Source organism: Pteronotus mesoamericanus, unplaced genomic scaffold (assembly GCF_021234165.1).
Source record: "Pteronotus mesoamericanus isolate MK-2021 breed Mesoamerican mustached bat unplaced genomic scaffold, CSHL_Meso_final contig_78, whole genome shotgun sequence".
NCBI classification, from domain to species: domain Eukaryota; kingdom Metazoa; phylum Chordata; class Mammalia; order Chiroptera; family Mormoopidae; genus Pteronotus; species Pteronotus mesoamericanus.
Window position 1 is genome coordinate 28,134,679 of NW_026555258.1, and position 16,960 is coordinate 28,151,638.

General features: G+C 46.8%; 1 protein-coding gene across 1 annotated transcript in view; it reads left to right on the top strand.

Moving 5' to 3' along the window:
- Positions 1-8,250: 8,250 nt before the first annotated feature.
- Positions 8,251-16,960, top strand: part of TBC1D2 (TBC1 domain family member 2) — a 43,732-nt gene continuing 35,022 nt past the window's right edge. The window contains exons 1-2 of the mRNA XM_054584625.1: positions 8,251-8,703; positions 12,054-12,195. Coding sequence (XP_054440600.1) covers positions 8,329-8,703; positions 12,054-12,195 — 517 coding nt within the window. The 5' untranslated portion in view covers positions 8,251-8,328. The remainder of the gene's footprint in view (positions 8,704-12,053; positions 12,196-16,960) is intronic.

Consider the following 16,960-nt stretch of genomic DNA (forward strand, 5'->3'; position numbering starts at 1 on the left):
GTCTGGTTACAGAGCAGGGTTTCTGTCACTTAAAACCCAAAGAAATCTGTGAGAATCAGGGAGCTCCACGAGGGCTCATTTTTGTTCAAAACTTGATTGATGGATGGATGGATTTGAGAGAGAGGGGAAGTGGGGAGAAAGAAAGGGAGAAAAACATCATGTGAGAGAGAAGCATCTATCAGTTGCCTCTTGTACATGCCCTGACCAGGGACTGAACCCACAACCTAGCCATGTGCCCCAACCGGTAATCGAACCAGTGACCTTTTGCTTTTGCAGAATGATGCCCAACCAACTGAGCCACACTGGCCAGGCCTGTTCAAAACTTTTGAGAATTCTGCCCTCCTCCCTTCCCCTCATTTTGAAAGACTTTTAGGAAATAGCTCCCTACTCCCAGACACAGCGCTGAGTAGGGAGGGTGAGTAAGGAGGCATGGGGGTCTAAGAAGCCTCAGAAGGTTAAAGAAGGGTCAGGGGGCCAGACTGAAGCCCAGAGGACTGGCACCAAGCTGCATGCCCCCGGGAAGGGCCCCGGGTCAGTTCTGCACTCTCTGTCCCCTGCCTGTCCATCCAGGGGCTGATGTAAATGATATTTGTCCTGTGCCCAGACAAGCAGCCAGTAGAGCGAGTGCAGCAGGGCAGCCAACAGCCCTCTGAACGCCTGACAACAGAATGCATCCGCAGCAGGGAACTGTTAGGGAAACATCTGGACACACTCTGTTGGGGGGGAATGGTAAGATTCTGGAGACAAGGCTAAAAAAGAGGCAACAGTTCTGTAAGAAAGAGCTAGAAATTTTTTAATGGAAAGAGAGAGAAAGGTGAGAGAGGAAGGAAGCCATGTTCAAGTAACATGGCAGCGTGGCCAAAAGACTTCTAAGAACAGAGATGTCAAACATTTGATTTTATGTCATTTGTGTTGCTGTGAAGTAAACCTTCTCCTTCCCTTCACCACTACCATTCCTCCCTGCAAATGTTCCTAAAAACCTTCAATAACATTTACTATACAAGCAAAAGTCTTGTGGATTTGGGTGGGAATGAAAGAAATGGACATACTCTTTGAGTTTGGGTGGAGGCCAAATTGGAGATAAAAGAAGAAGTAAACCACAGAATAGAGAGGAAAGATATGCGCCCTACACAAGCAGGAACATGGGGCCCCAGGAGACCGTGAACACCTAAGCTCCCCGGAAATCCACAGAAGTGTTGGAAAGGCACTGGAATGGGGAGTGTGGATTAATCCCCGCTACGTCTCACTGGGCACCATCACCCTAGCTGGCATCCAGGTTATTATATAAGTAACAGGAAACCTTTTATCCCACAGAGCCACAAATTTCGAAGATCCTGAACGCAAAGGCAGAAATACTAGAAAGCAAGACCAGTAACACCTTGGTCGCCTATATCACAAAATAAAGTCCATGCTCACAGCTCTGGAGTGGGGTGGAACTGGCAAAAATGCCCACTGGCAGGCTCTGGTGGTGCTGAAGAGGCATTAGCTTGGCCGTATTTGCTCTCAAGGCTCAAGGTCATGGCTGCCCTCTCTGCTCTGGTCCACCAGCCTGTTACTGGAGAGTCCTAGTACCTATGGGGAGTGAGGGATCTGAGCCAAGAGGAAATACATTTGATTTTTCTCCATCTGAATTCCAATGCGAAAGACCCAGGGCAGTGTCTCTCCAACTTGCAAATGGTAGGGACACTTTTGAAGACATGATGTTGACTTAAATTGTTTTAATAAAGAAAATCACCTATATATGTTCAAACTAAATATAAGACATGCCTATAGCCATCATAAAAGCCAAACAAATTTATAAATTAAATGCAAACAAAATGACAAAACCAGTAAAAAAACAGAAAACAAAACACCATATTAGCATTGATTTAATGGGCTACATGAGCTTGTGCTGAAAAATAAATTGCAGCTCACGATGCAAGCACAGCACCAACTGCTCCCGGGCACGTTCCTTTGAATTCAGCCTGCCTGCTGTGATGACTCAATTAGTACACTGCTTCCTTTATTTAAACTACTGTGAAAACTTCATTTATTCAGCAGGCCCCGGTGTCACTTAGCCTTCACTCAGCTCTAACACATCACTCGCCCGTTCAGTCCACCTTTGTGTTTTTCTCAGGAGCCTGTGACAGTCATGGGGGCACCCAGACAATACCCGCAAATCAAATGGTGATTGAGTGCCCGTGTTCATTAAACACTAGGCTAAGTGCTTTGCAGTCATAATCTCATTTAGGTCATGCAGGGACCCTAGAGTAGGAATGACTATTGCTGCCCTTTTGCAACTAAAGACACTCAGGCGCAGAGGGTGAGTGTGTCCTGGGTCACACGGCTGGCATGCAGAGTGGGAGTGTGAACACGGGCGGTCCCCTCTATCACTTCCTTAAACTGCCTCATCGGAAGCAGCTGGATTCAGGAGATCCAGAATATGACTGTTTAAGTTATTTTAGAATATCTTAAAATGAAAACACTTTTTTTTTTTAAGTTTATAGAGGTGAGATTCACCTGAGGCTGTAAACCCCAGCCTGGGGGCCTCTGGCCCAGACAGTGTGACAGGGGCAAGCGCTTACTGCGCTGAAGCCCAAACAAGCCAACAACATGGAAGAAGAAGAAACAAAACTCTGCCCAGGTTGCCCATTGCCCTTATCCCCCCATCCTCCATCTCTGAGCACTGAACCTGGAGCACTCCGGCCTCCAAGGTCTGGCAGAAGGATTCTGCCAGCATCCCAGCGCAAAGGACGTAAGATAAAGGATGCTCACCCTTCTGGGGGAAAATGCCAGCCCTGGATATGATAGTCACTGCTTAGAAATGGCCAGACTGGCAAAAACTGGAAAATACCTAAACGCTGTCAACAGTAGAATGGAAAAATATGTGCTGTAGTAAATTCACAGAGCAGAATTATTATAGAGCAGTGAGAATGGAAAAAACTCCAACTACATGTGACAATATGAATAAATTTAAAAAACATGTATAGGGAAAGAAGCCAGACATAAAAGAGGATGTACTTTCAGATTCCATTAATAAAAAGTTCAAAAACAAGCAAAACTAATCTATTAGAGATCAGAATAGAGATTAACCTCTCTGGGGAAGATGAGGGGAGCTTCTGGGTGCTGGTAATGTTCTGGCTCTTGATCTGAGCACGAGCTGTAGGCCTGTGTTCATGTCATAAAAGCTCTTTGACCTGTCCACTTATGATGTGTGATTATGTGTGTACATGTGTATACCTTACATATATGTAAAAAGGAAGTGTATATGGATGTTTTATATGGATGCTTTTCATATATACGTATACATGTATATTTTACATATACATATATAAAAATGTACCTGGTAGTAAAAAAAAGAATCCATTAGAGCTCTGGCTGGTGTGGCTCAGTTGGTTGGAGCGCTGGCCCGTAACTGGAAGGTTGCAGATTCGATCCCCCGTCCTGGCATGTATGATCCTGGCCTGGGCACATACCAAAGGCAACCAATTGATGCTTCTCTCTCACATTGATGTTTCTCTCTCTCCCTTCCTCTCTCTCTCTAAAAAAAGCAATGGGAAAAAGTCCATTAGAATCATTGAAGATTCAGGAGCATCAAGACAAACAGCACACAACAAGCTGAGACTGAACATACTTTGGGAAACTATTTCCTGCAGGAAATAGAAGTAAATGCCAAACCTCACTGGCTCTAGTCTCAAAAAAATTAATGACATCTGGTTTCTTTTTTAAAATTTTTATGTATTGATTTTAGAGAGAGAGAGGAAGGGGGAGAGAGAAATCAATTTGCTATTCCACATATTTGTGCATTCATTGGTTATTTCTCATATGTGCCCTGCCGGAAGATTGAACCCACAACTTTGGCATATCTGGATGACACTTTAACCCACTCAAAGACCCAGCCAGGGCAGAAACCTGGTTTCTATGAGACAAGAGATTTTACAAATAAATTGATCAGACATTGGGCTGAAAGGAAAAGAAAAAAAGATATGAAAAGAAAGAGGGAGGAGGGAAAATTCTAGGATCAAGGTAGTGTCAGAAACACCCAAAGTTAAGTCCTCCCCTCTCCTACTTTCTTGCTGCAATAACTGCCCCTCACCACCCCAGTAGGAGAGAATCCTTGTACTGTCTTCCCCAGTATCCATCCCCACCAAGAGCACCCACATACCAAGCATATGTTTTAGTGTTTAGTTATAGACTCTTGAATAAATATAAGAGAGTTTGGACAATAACCTATATCAAATGAATGCTGGGAGATCCCTAACAGCTAAAGAACCTACGATTCCTAGAACTCATTAATTCTGGTAGCTAACACTTACTAGATGCATTCAATGGGCCCGATACTGTGTAAGCACTTTATGTTTATCTCACATACTCATGTAATAACACCGCTGAGTATTATGATTATCCTGTTACACAGATGAAGAAACTCAGGTACAGAGAGGTTAAATAACTTGTCCAAGGTCACACATCTAGTAATTATGGAGCCAGAATTCAAATCCAAACAGTCTAACTCCAGAGACACTAGGGGAAAGGTAATGAAGGTGCCACCAAGATTCAATATTTTTCCATTAGAATTTCCTCTCCCCGCCCATTAAATGATGTCGCTACATTCCTTACCAAGCAAACCAAGAGCATAAAACATGGATGTCTAGTTTTTTTATTTCTCTGGCTTTTAAATTTGTGAAAATTAAACTAACAATATTCCTCATGTTATTTGATTCTTTTAAATAAAAAATAATTTTAAAGGCAACTTTCCCTGGAACTAAAGTTCCTTTTGCAGAATCTGGATTATATTCAGAATTTGAAATGGAACATAAAACAGAACAGCGTTCAATGTCTGCACTGTTGGGTCGTTTATTTCAAGATCCTATAACTAAATGCTGTAAACTCACTTGATGCATGGAACTGAATTTCCATGGTGTTCAGTCATCCAAAACTTGACTGAGGGAGTGGACATTTGTTACAATGATCCTGCCAGGTGGCTGGGAAGCCAGTTTTGACCTTGAAGACATATTATATTGCAAAATACATTGTTTTTGTTTGCTCAATATTTTTTAGGAAAACTGCCAATGAGAACCCTATTTGCAAGTGACTTGTGTGTTTAAATGAGCCTATTTCCTTTAAACATTATGTATTTGAAAATCACGTGTCAAATAAAACACGAATTCTTTGGGCTTATTGTCAGTTGAAAATGATATTGCTCAAAAATAAGTATGTTATAAAGTATATAACAATGTTTTGTTGACCAAAAAACCTAAAATTTTTAAACCTTTTTTTAAAATAAGACTGTGTTCTTTCCTTCATGAAAATGAAAATTACTCCATAGTGAGAGGAGGAAAAAATTCGACATGGAAGATGGCCCCAAATAAAGTATAATGTTCATTAGTGCAGGTAATGAACCCTCATCAAACACAAAGAAACAATTTTATTGATGGAAAGTCCGTTTCTCTTCCCTTCACTAAGTAAATGGGTTAAATATGTAAAATGTGCTGTTTTTAAGGATTTTGAATTATTAACCTGCCTGTTTTGGATATGTCGTGGGTAAAGGGCTATTCCTTGGTGCCTTTTTTAAGTCCTTTGACAAAAGAGCTTAGGAACACCTAATATATCCAAGGGCAGTATACCACAAAGGCCACAAGGTGTCACTTTCAGACAGCCTCTTGCTTTGCAGCTAACAATGTAATTACCAGAAGTGTACCTACCAAGACATACAATTAATGCATCTAGATCAACAGAACTTTCCTTCTAATGTCCCTAAACCTAATACTCAAATCCTTTTTATTTTCCTCTTCACTTCTTTTTCCGATGGTGCAACCCTGAGCACGTTGGTATTGCTGCAGATTAGGGATGTCAATTTGAAAAATTTCTGTCATTTTCTTTTGGTCTTCACATTCAGTGGGATGCTCTGGGTAGGAATACAATCCCTTTATTACAGATGTGGAAAGCGAAGGTTGTAATCAGCCAATGAAAATTCCAGTGACCAAGTTCCCTGACACTCACTAACCCAGCTGGAGACTCTGCCCGCCTTGCACCTCCCCCATCCCCAGAATGGAGATGGTTGGGAGGTTGACTATTTTGATTTTTGGAAATTAATGTAAAATATCTCATACGTAACTGTTTAATATGAATTAGAATTTATTTATGTTTATAAAGTAAGGCTTTGGGGAATGTTCATGGGTGCTCTAAGCCACTTCGGGCTGTGTATCCCAAGGAATGGCTGGGTTTCCAAGGAAGTTCACTCTATTGTTAGTGGTATTAGTGCTTAGTGTATTAGTTTGCTAGGGCGGCATAAGAAAGCACAGATTGGGTGGCTCAAACAACAGAAATTTATTTACTCCATTCTGGAGGCTAGAAATTCAAGATTAAGGTGTCAACAGGGCTGGATTCTTCTGAGGCCTCTCTCTCTCGGTTTGTAAATGGTCCTCTTCTCGCTGTGTCTTCACATGATCTTCCCTCTGTGTCTTAATCCCCTCGTCTCGTAAGGAGGCGAGCCAGAGTGGAATAGGACCCACCCTAATGGCCTTATTTTAACTTAATTACCTTTTTATAGGCCTTGTCTCCAAGTATAGTCATATTCTGAAGTACTGGGGATTAGGGCTTCAACACAGGAATTTAGGGGGAAACAATGCAACCTGTAACAGGGGTGAAAAGTTGAGACACCCACATTACCCCTTCCCACTCCTCCTTACCGTGAGAATGATACTGTTTTAGTTTGTGTCCTTAATCTACAATGCCAGAGAACTGGATGCCACGTATTTCTTTCTCTAAAAAAGCTCTTTAATTAATCTTTTTCTATGTGACTCTATTCTGTGGAAGTAGAGTTTAGAAAAAAGGTTCATGATTCCGATTCTCGAAATAAGGAATTATATTAAACTCTGGAGCAATTTTAAAAAAAGGAACAGAATATTTTTAAACCATTTAAACTATACAAAATTTTTTAACTTGGATAATACAGAAAATAAAAATTATCCTTACACCCATCACCTAGAGAACACGCTACTGATGTTATCATCTTTCCAACTTTGCTTTCATACATACTTTGTTTTTAGCCAAATAGCAAGTTTTGCAAAAGGTTTTGTGGCCTCCCCGCCGCCCCCCGCCCCCCCGCACTGGTGTATATGTTTTATTGATTTCAGAGAGAGGAAGGGAGGAAGGGAGGGAGAGATGGAGAGAGAAAGATAAAGAACATTGACTGGCTGCCTCCCATAAGGGCCCTGATGGGGAACTGAACGCAAAACCTAGGCAGGTGCCCTGAGCCACATGGCCAGGACTGGCCTGCTTTTTTAACCTAGCACTTTCAGTATCATTCCACATCCCTCTGCAAAATCTACCTCATCAGTTACTTAACCAATTTAGGATTTTTGGACATTTATGATGCTTCCAGTTTTTTGAAGTAGTAAGTAATATTGTAACGAACATACATATTTGTAAGCTAAAGGGAGAAGAGGCTAAGAAACGGCTAGAGAGGTGGACAAAAACGGGGTCCACGGCCCAAATGGAAGAATGCGCCTAAGAACAGGGGGAAGGAGAGAAAGCTAAGGGCCAAAGTAGAATGAGGCAGCAAGTTGAGCGAGTTAGAGCCTAGGTACATTTACTACTTACCTGTACCAAATTTATTGAACCCAACCCCGCCCAGTGGTTTCTGCAAAGCAGCAGCCGGGCCGGAGGCCGTATATTATGCAACCGGCGGGGGAAAGTAGCGAGTGGAAGCTGGGACACAGGAAGTGGAAGCCGCTACACTAAAGCACCAGGGGGAAGGCGAATGAGAAGAATCCCCCAGTCGCGCCCTGAGCAGCACCGGAAGTGGCCCCTCCGAGCTCGGCGTCTTTCAGCCAATGGCCGCGCGATGCGCCGTCTGACGCACACCTGCACTGCACCTGGAGAGAAAACGCGGGAGCCCATACGGCGTGAGAAGGAACTCTCTTTCTACACCAGGGCAGTACAGTCAATGACAGAGGTGTCTTCCCCTTTCTCTCTCGCCGGTTAACTCTGCTCAGTAACACCACGTCTCCAACCCGAGAGCCTCTTCACGCCCTGTAGCTGTCCCTCAGTAAAGATGGCTGACTGACGCAGAAGAAAAGCCGGAAGTGGGCGGGGTATGAGGGTCCGGTAGGGGGCGTGTTATGGGCGTGGCTAGGCGGCCCAGAGGCCGGGAAAGGTGTGGCCAGCCGCCCGACTGGATTTTCTGTCTGCGAGGCTCGCTCCTGCAACCAGCCGCACCCCTCCCAAAGGCGGTCACCACTGGCCCCGCCCCCACGCGGAGATCCCTCTCTTCCCAGTTTCCCACTGAGTTTGAGATTTCTTCCGAGTTGGACTGGGGATCTCCAGATCTCCGCGGTCAGAGTAACGATGGAGGGTGCACAGGAGAAACCCTCGGAGTCTAGCTCCTCTGCGCCCGGGTCCATAGAGTCTACCGGCTTGGCCAGGGGCCCTGAGGTGTTGCCTCCCGAGGAGTCAGAGGGTTGCACCCGGCCGCTAGAGACGGCTTCCAAGAAACTCTGCGGATACTTAAGTAAGTTTGGCGGTAAGGGGCCCCTCCGGGGCTGGAAATCTCGCTGGTTCTTCTACGACGAGAGGAAATGTCATCTGTATTATTCGCGGACTGCGCAGGATGCCAATCCCTTGGACAGCATCGACCTCTCCAGTGCGGTCTTTGACTGCAAGGCGGACGCCGAGGAAGGGACTTTTGAAATCAAGACTCCCAGCCGGGTTATTACCCTCAAGGTAAATGGAGCGGTTTTTCCTTTTTCAGCAGAGATGAGAGAGCTCCAGGGCACGGCCGGGCGCCGGTTGGTCATCACAGTGAATTTACTGGAATTTACAGTGATCACCGACCCTGATCGCCCAATGAACACTGGGTGCACAGGCTTTTGTGCTTTCCGAAGCGAATTCACCCCCATTTGCGATTGGGTTTCCACAACAAAGGCAGGAGTGTTGGATCCGTAGTGGGGATCAAGAAACTGAGTCAGAAATAAAGGGTCTGGCCCGAGGTCAGGCATCCAGCGAGTGGTGCACAAAGCCCACACTCGGGATCTCACAGTCTTTCTACTTCTCAAACGGGCGTCAAAACTTTTACTTTTGGGTGTGTCTGACAATGCAGTTACCTTAACTTTCTTACTTGGGGCTGAAGTATAGTCAAGATACGACCTTAACAATCCTCTCTCAAGGCTCGGATCCTGAATCACTTTTCTTGATATTTTGGCCAAGAGGTGTGAATGCTGAGAAGATGTTGACAGGGATTGGGAGGTAAACATTTAGGTTTCACTGATCAGCCTAGATTGTTCATCAAGGCGTATCTGAACCTGTTTTCCCTTCAGAAGGTTTTGTTTAATCAGTGGAAAAGCCACATGCTCTGAAATCAGACAGGATTGGGTTCAACTTAAACATCAGCTACTTACTAGCTGTGTGACCCTGGTCAAATTTCTTAATCTCTCAGAATGTAGGTAGTTGTAAGATTTAAAACAAGATGTCTAAGAGTCTAGAACATCAAATATACCTACCAATTGCTGAATTTCTACTATCATATAGAATATAGCCTTGTACCTTGCAGGTACTCAGCAAATGTGTGTGGAATGAACACATGTGGTGGGGGAACCCAGATCAGAATGTTCATGCCAAGAGGAGAAGCCTCAGAGTTTAACTAGAAAGACAGATCCGAGCCATGAGTTCTAGGATTCACACTCATCAGAGGAGAATGTGTCAGGAGACAACCTTCCCTGCCCCACCCCATCCCCGCTCCCGCTTACTTCCAGCCACTTAGAAATCTGTTGAGGCCTCCAAATGCAGCCCACAGCTTCAGTTTTCCTTTACTGGCTAGACCTGGTTGGTGACCAGAATCGGGAGATCAGCTAAAACATGAAAACCAGGAATTCCAGGCCAGAGTAGGACGGCATTTCAGAAGTCATGTGGTTTACAGGTCATGTGTCTCCTTCCACATGTTGCATGCTGTCTACAGGGTTTCCACCACGTGTCTTTTACTATTGACCCATGTGTGTGCCTGGCTCGGTACTAGGCACTGGGGTATGGTGCCAAATCACACCTACCCCCTGGTGCTCAAACAGTTTAAGGTCTGGTGACAGAGACTGACAGGGAGATTGGCATGCACAGTAGAATGTTCTATAGAGACACTGGAAATCTATACCAGAAGAGTGTGGTAACAGAAGGGGTCAGTGCTACCGAGTGGGAAGGATTGTCCAGAAAGGGCATCATAGAAACGGGGACGATACCTGAATCTCGAAAGAGTACATCAGTTTTCTACAAGCAGACAAGAGGGAGAATGTTATTTCAGGTCAAGAGAGCCCTATGAACCAAGATAAGAAAACATGCTACTGCCCAGAGTGTCCAGGCAAATCCCAGGAGCCTGGGGCACAGAGGGATCCAAAAGATGGAATGGGAGAACAGAGGCCCCAAGGGGGAGGGAGGGGCGTCTGTGAGTTATGATAGGGAGCTTAGACTTTGTCCTGTGGGCTGCGGGACAATGCCAGAGAGCCTTAAGCAAGGAAGCACTGTGATATTCGAATGTCTAGAATGCTCAGTCTGGCTATTGGGTAGAGAACAAATTAGAAGGGAAGGCCGGTGGCCAGGGAGTCCAGCAGGAGGGGATCATGGGAGAATGATGGCTGAGCTAGAGCTATGACAGTAGAGAGGGAGACAGTGGCCAGGGATGTGAGGCAGGAAGAATGTGAGAGAGGAGTCAGATGGCACTGATGGAGTGAGCCCAGGACAAGGAGACGAGGACATCCAGGTGTACGTCCCCCTCGGTAGACCCTTAAGTTCCAAGACAATGGAGGCCATGCACATTGGCTCACCACAGACTCTCCAGGGCCTCCCATCGTCCCTGACACATATAGTAGGTGCTCAGTACACACCTGTCCAATGAATTAATAAAAGGGGTTTGGGTATGGGCTGGAGCTTGTCCGCACAGGGTCATGGTGAAACCGTGAGAGGGCCTGACGTCTCTTAGGGAAAGTGTATAGCAAGAGAAGACTGGTGGGCATCATTTTATTTCATTTGATACCTTCATGACAGGCCGAGGGGCTCTTTCATGGAGCCCCCTGGCCTGCTGCACACTCACCTGTGAGCCTCTTGAAAGGGGGAGCAGGACCTGGTTGCCTGCAACCTGCTGCTTTTCTCACGTGTCCTTGACTGTGAACACGTGAGGCTCTCTATCCACTTCCAGCGAGCTGCCCAGCTTCTGTGCCCAACTGACCCCAGGCCCTCTGTACACAGGCTGCATCTCCTGGCCATAAATTAAAACAAAGCTCAGGTCAAGAAGTGGGAGACCCAGGTTTTGACACCAGTTCTAATGCCACCTGCCTGAGCAACTTCAGAACCTTAGTTTCTCCATCCATAGAAGGGACCAGTCGTTACTGTCCTGTCTTCTTCCTGGAGGATCTGGTGATGTAATGGATGTGGAATAGGTATTTGGACCATCCAGCGCTAGGAGACTAATGACCAGCATTAGCCATTAGCTGGTTGGGGTGCCTGGAGGGTGCCACTTTGTCATAGTGTGCATACGGCTTTCCTGTCCTCAATCATACACATGATTTCGGTGTACCCGCAAAACAGGAGGAAGTCTCCATTCCACAGAAAGTCAGCTGAGACACTGAGATATTGCACAAAGAGCTAGAAGTAGTGATGGTACCAGGGCTCCACCCAGGTCAGAATTTCATAGCTCCTACCTTCTCTCTGAGCACCTCCAAACTCCTTTACCCAGTGAGCACATTTGGAGGACCTACTGTGTGTCAGGTACTATGCTGGGCACTTTATCTTTCTTACCTCATTTCATCCTCATAACCAACAGCCCTACAAAATGAGTGTTATCATCACCATAGTACAGATGAGGAAACCGATGCCCAGAAAGGTTAAGGAACCTCTAAGTGGGAGACCAGAACCTGATTATTTTCTATGGCCAAGAAGCATGGGGTGTTTCAAGGTGGGCAGCCAACCACAGTGAAGTTTTTTTTTGTCTGGGACGGAGAGAGTTACCAAGCCTCCCTTAATCTTCCTACATTCCATGCCCAGTGCCACCCTGAGGGCTCAGGGCCTTGCCAACTAACCCTTGTGCTTCTCAGGCTGCCACCAAGCAAGTGATGCTGTACTGGCTGCAGCAGCTGCAGATGAAGCGCTGGGAGTTCCACAACAGCCCGCCTGCACTTCTCGCCGCCCCCGACGCTGCCCTGGCTGGGAACGAGCCTGCCCTGCGCCTTGAGCTAGGTACCCAATGGGCTCACCTCCTGTGCACACCCAGAGCTCCTGGTCACTAAGCCTGTACCCTGCTGTTGGGAGTGAGTGGGAGGAGCCCTCTGCTAAAGAAGCAGAGAGCCAGGGATGTGACCCGGGATCAGTGAAGGCAACAATATAGCATCAAGTGCAGAAATATGGACTCTGAGGCCAGGCCGCCTGAGTGGAAATCCTTATCTTGTGTGGTCTTAGGCAAGTTACTTAACCTTTCTGAGCTTCAGTTTCCTTCTCTGTACAACGAGGTCAATAAAGATATTATACCTACTTCTTAGGGTTATGGTGAGGATTAAGTGAATCCATACACTTTACGTGGTTGGAACAACAGCTGCACGTAGTCAGAGGTCAGGAAGTGTCAGCTGCTATTGTGATGGCCATTACGGGGATGTCTTAAAAAATGAAACTTTCACAGAGTTGCTATGAGGAAGGTTAGTGAGAAAGTGCAGTTATTGTTTCTGCTTCTTTACACAAACGTTTTTGCGCTGTGAGTCGAGGAGACCAGTGATTTTTGATCCCTGGTGTTCCCATAGGCCAGAATCCTTCACCCCTACATGGTCCACAAATGAAGTTTCTCAATCCCAAATCGTAGAACATCCCAGCAGGGAGGAGTCCGGGAGATCACACCCTCCCACCCCCGTGCCAAGCCCAGAATATGATTGGGAGACTTTGGAATCAGGACAGACCACCCACAGCTGCCCCTGCGAAAGCATAGAGAGTGAGGTCTCAGCACAGACCTGCAGCGTGTCTAAGGTGCCCCGTCCTCAGTTAACAGGGAGCCAAATGGGGGACGGCAGGACTGTGGCCACGCGCATCCCAGACCTCCACACCCAGATGTTTTACACGTCCCAAACGGAGCTCCCAAACGGAGCTCCGCTGCCTTGGCCCTTCTCCCCGAGTTTTCCTTCCCTCAGCAAATCTCCCCACTTACGCAGCTGCTCCAGTAACCAGGAGCCACCCAGTTTCTTCCCAGATCTCAGCCGGGCCAGTCAGTCACCAGAGCTGGCCATGTCCCCCTCTGGCCTACACATCGACCTGGGTCCCCTTTCACTGCCGTTGACTTGGGTCAGGCCTCAAATCTAAGCTAGAAAATCATAGCAGCCTCCTCTCCGGTGTCCCCATGTCCCAGCCTGCCACCTCCAACCAGCGTCTTTACTGCAGCCAGCCTGAGCTTCTAAAATGAAAGCCTGAGCCCCACCCCGCTTCCCTGGCTGCTCACTGTGTCCCGGGTCCAGTCCCAGCATCTGGCACCATGCTCAGCCCTTCCTGCTCTCCCCTCTGCCCGCCCCCCATGCCTGCCTTGTGCTTTACGCTTCAGCAGCACTAGGGGCGCCTCTGCCCTCTTCTCTGCCTGGCAAATTCCTGCTGCCTCTCAATGGCCAGGCTTTAGTGTCACCTCCTCCTCTTACCAGCCTCCTCTTGGAAGCCTCTGGGACTTTGCTGCTGGACTTCATATGAGCCCTCAACACTTTCAGACAATTCTCAGGCCTGTCACATTGTATTCTAATTAGGGTGTCCTTGTCAGTCTCTGTCCACTAGCCTTCAAGGGCGGGGGCTGTGTCTGTCACCTGTGTCCCTACTACCTCGTGCCCTGCCTAGCACTTAGGATATTTGTTGAGTGAGTGTATAAGCAAATATATTGAATTTTATAATTAAATGAGGAAAGGAACATAAAGCCTTTAGCATGACACCAGGCACATAGTGTTCAATACATGGCAACTGTCCAAATCATATTACTATATGTGTACATGTACACTATTACTATACAATAATCGTGTCTTTTTATTGTTAATAATCATCACCAATTTCTGCTTGTAAGAGCTTTGTTTGGGGAAGGGTTTATTTATTTTTGCTTCTACACTTTTACTCTGCCCCCCAACTACCCACCTCTGAGAGAGCCAAACAACACTGGCTGTTCTGAAAACTGCAGCTTGAGTTGATACAATTCCCCGTCAGCCCTGGGCCACAGCAATGGGAAACCCACCCTGACTTGAAATGGGAGGGACCAGGTTATCAAAAGAGTAGCTTTGGGATCCCACAGGTTCACCTACTGTGCTGAACCCTTCCCAAGTTCTTGAATTCTGTGGCTTTGGTTCAGCGCACTTGGCGGGCCTCTTCCGGGCCGGCTCCAGCTGTGGGCATGGGGGCAGGGGAGTGGTTGTCATGCTGACCAGGGCGCCAGTCTCCAAAGGAAGATGCTGGGGAGATGCAGGAAGCAGGGATGTGGCCCTCTCCTGAAGCCTTAATCGTCCTGCAGCAAGCCCTCACCCATCCAGACCCAGGGCCTCCGTGAAACCCTCCCCAGCTGACCCAGAACGGCATTTCTGGAGTCTTGAGCAATCTGGCAGGCCCTGGACTGGCGGTCTGCAGCAGGCTGCCCACTTCTCCGGTCTCTACCCTTCCCGGGAGGAAGCAGAGGCCTGCCACCAGGGCATTGAAACCTACTGGCTCACGTCTGACACTGAGTCACAGACATGTCGTCTAGTACAGAGTGTCTCATGACTGCCTTTGAGCGTCCACAAGGCATGTTCTCTTCAGCTTGTAAGTGTTCAGACCTTTATTTTCAATTTTGCCTGGACATTGGTCTGTCTCCACAGAGCCAAGAAAGATCAAGGGGAAGCCAACAGGTTGATAATGACATGTTGCCAAAGTAGAACACATTTTGCAGAGCACTTTTATAAATGAATGGCATCATAAAAATATGCATACCGCTTACTAACTCTGTTGTGGCCTTTTATATGCATCATCTATCTAACCATCACAACAATCGTTTGAGATCGTTACTGTTATTCTCGTCTTGCAGAAGAGGAAACTGAAGAGGCCAAGGGGCCTGTCCAAGGTCAAACAGTACAAAAATGTTAGTACTGAAATTTGAACCCTAATCTGCAGACTCACACCCCCATCCTCAGGCTGAGGAGACATCTGGCCAGGGCGCTCCAGGAAACCAGTGACCTGCTGGCCTAAGCCTTATTTGTTAGGCACTGACCTCTTCCTCCTGGTAATGGGGCCGCCTCTACAGTCCAGGCTAAAGGAGGATGACAAGTAAATGCTGCCGAGAATTCTTGGTATGGTCATCTCACTGCAGGCATTTCTCCAGGCTGGGGAAACGGCCAGACTGACAAGGGTCTTGGGTCAATCTCTTTCCTCTAGGAAGTGCTAACCTTCACTGTGGCGGCACCGTTCTGTGCCTCTTGTTCTTCGGACTCCGCTTTGCACTGGTGAGCTTGTACCTTCCCGGGCACCCCTCCATCCTTGGAACTGTCTGCTCATCAGAAAGGAAAAGTGAAGAACTGTGTTGAATCCATGGCTTGGCTTGAAGTTGTGCAACCTTAACTGCAAAATTCACCTTCTCTGAGCTGCCTGTTTCTTCACTGATGAAACCAACCAGTGGTGACATTTACCCCCAAAACTTAGTTCTGTGTGACCTCAGAATAGATCTAGAGCCACAGTTGAAGTTAAAGGAAAACAGATACTGGCAGTTAGGGAAGTACTTGCCAAGACATTTTAAAATCTTAGAAAGTAATTTTTTGTTTGTATGTTCTGAATGAGGGAGAATAAAGATGGTTACAGTATTGATAAACAAGGAAACCTTAGTTATTTTGAATCAGTTCAAGGTCTGGATCAAAGACTACTTTGAAAGATGTGCATCTACACTATGGGGCTTTGTGGTTTTCAAAACATTTTCATGCACTTTAAGGCTGAAGGAGACAGAGTGTAGAGCGGCCTTCCCGTTTTAAAAATATGGAGGCTGAAGTCGAAAGAGAAAAAGTGAACAAGCAGCCAGGTCCTAGCGCTTTCCCGGGAGAAACGGCTTGGCCTCAGGTCTTCTGACTCCACAGCTGCAGCCCATTCTGGTCAGCCAGGTTTCTTCAGGCTCCTGCTGAAACCCCCGGGGGCCTCTGCTGTTTCAGATGACATCCCATCTTAGCCTCCCCCTTCCCACCTGTCGTCATCAGCTCCTTCTCCTCTTGGGCCCTCTTGGCATTCTCAACTCTGGCTCTAGAACCCCCTGCTACTCACACAGGAGGATCTTCCCTCACTCCTGCAGGTCCAGCTCCAGTGCCCTTCCTCCAGTAACTCTTCCTGGACTCGAGCTGGAAGGAATCTGTCTCCACCTCCCAGAACTCCCTGCCCTTCATCTGGCCTGCCATCCAACTTCCACCCAATTGGTCTAACTAAAGTGTGCACTTCCCTGCTCCTCACTGCTCCTGAAGCCAGGAGCTTACTGTGCCTTTGAATATCTCACTTCTCCAGCCGCACCCACCTGGAAACCTCAGGATAGATGCCCAGACTGCTGAGAAAGTGAATTGAAGGGAGAAACTCAAAAGAAAGACTCGGTATGGCAAAGTCTGCTGGATTTGAAAGAGCCTCTTAAGGATCGACAAATGATTGTTTGCAAAGTTTATTTCTGAGAAGATTGAACAACTCTCCCTGGCTCCCACCATTGCAGTTAATGTTTTTGCGGATGTAGTGCAAAAAAAATTTTCTCTACCCCTACATTTTCACCCTCTCAGTAAGAAGGGTCCCAATGAAAGGCGTCTGCTGCCCTGCAGACCTCAGGGGCTGCCTGATCAAGCTCACACTGTCCCCTAAGTGGCTTTGCTTCTCTTCCACTTTTTGTAATACTCTAATTTCTGAATATTTAACCTCCCTCTTATACCTCAAATAATGCTTCCTTCGCCTTGAAACCTGCCTTAATATTAATTTTTTTTAAGTACTCACTGTATAAGAATCACTATTTAAG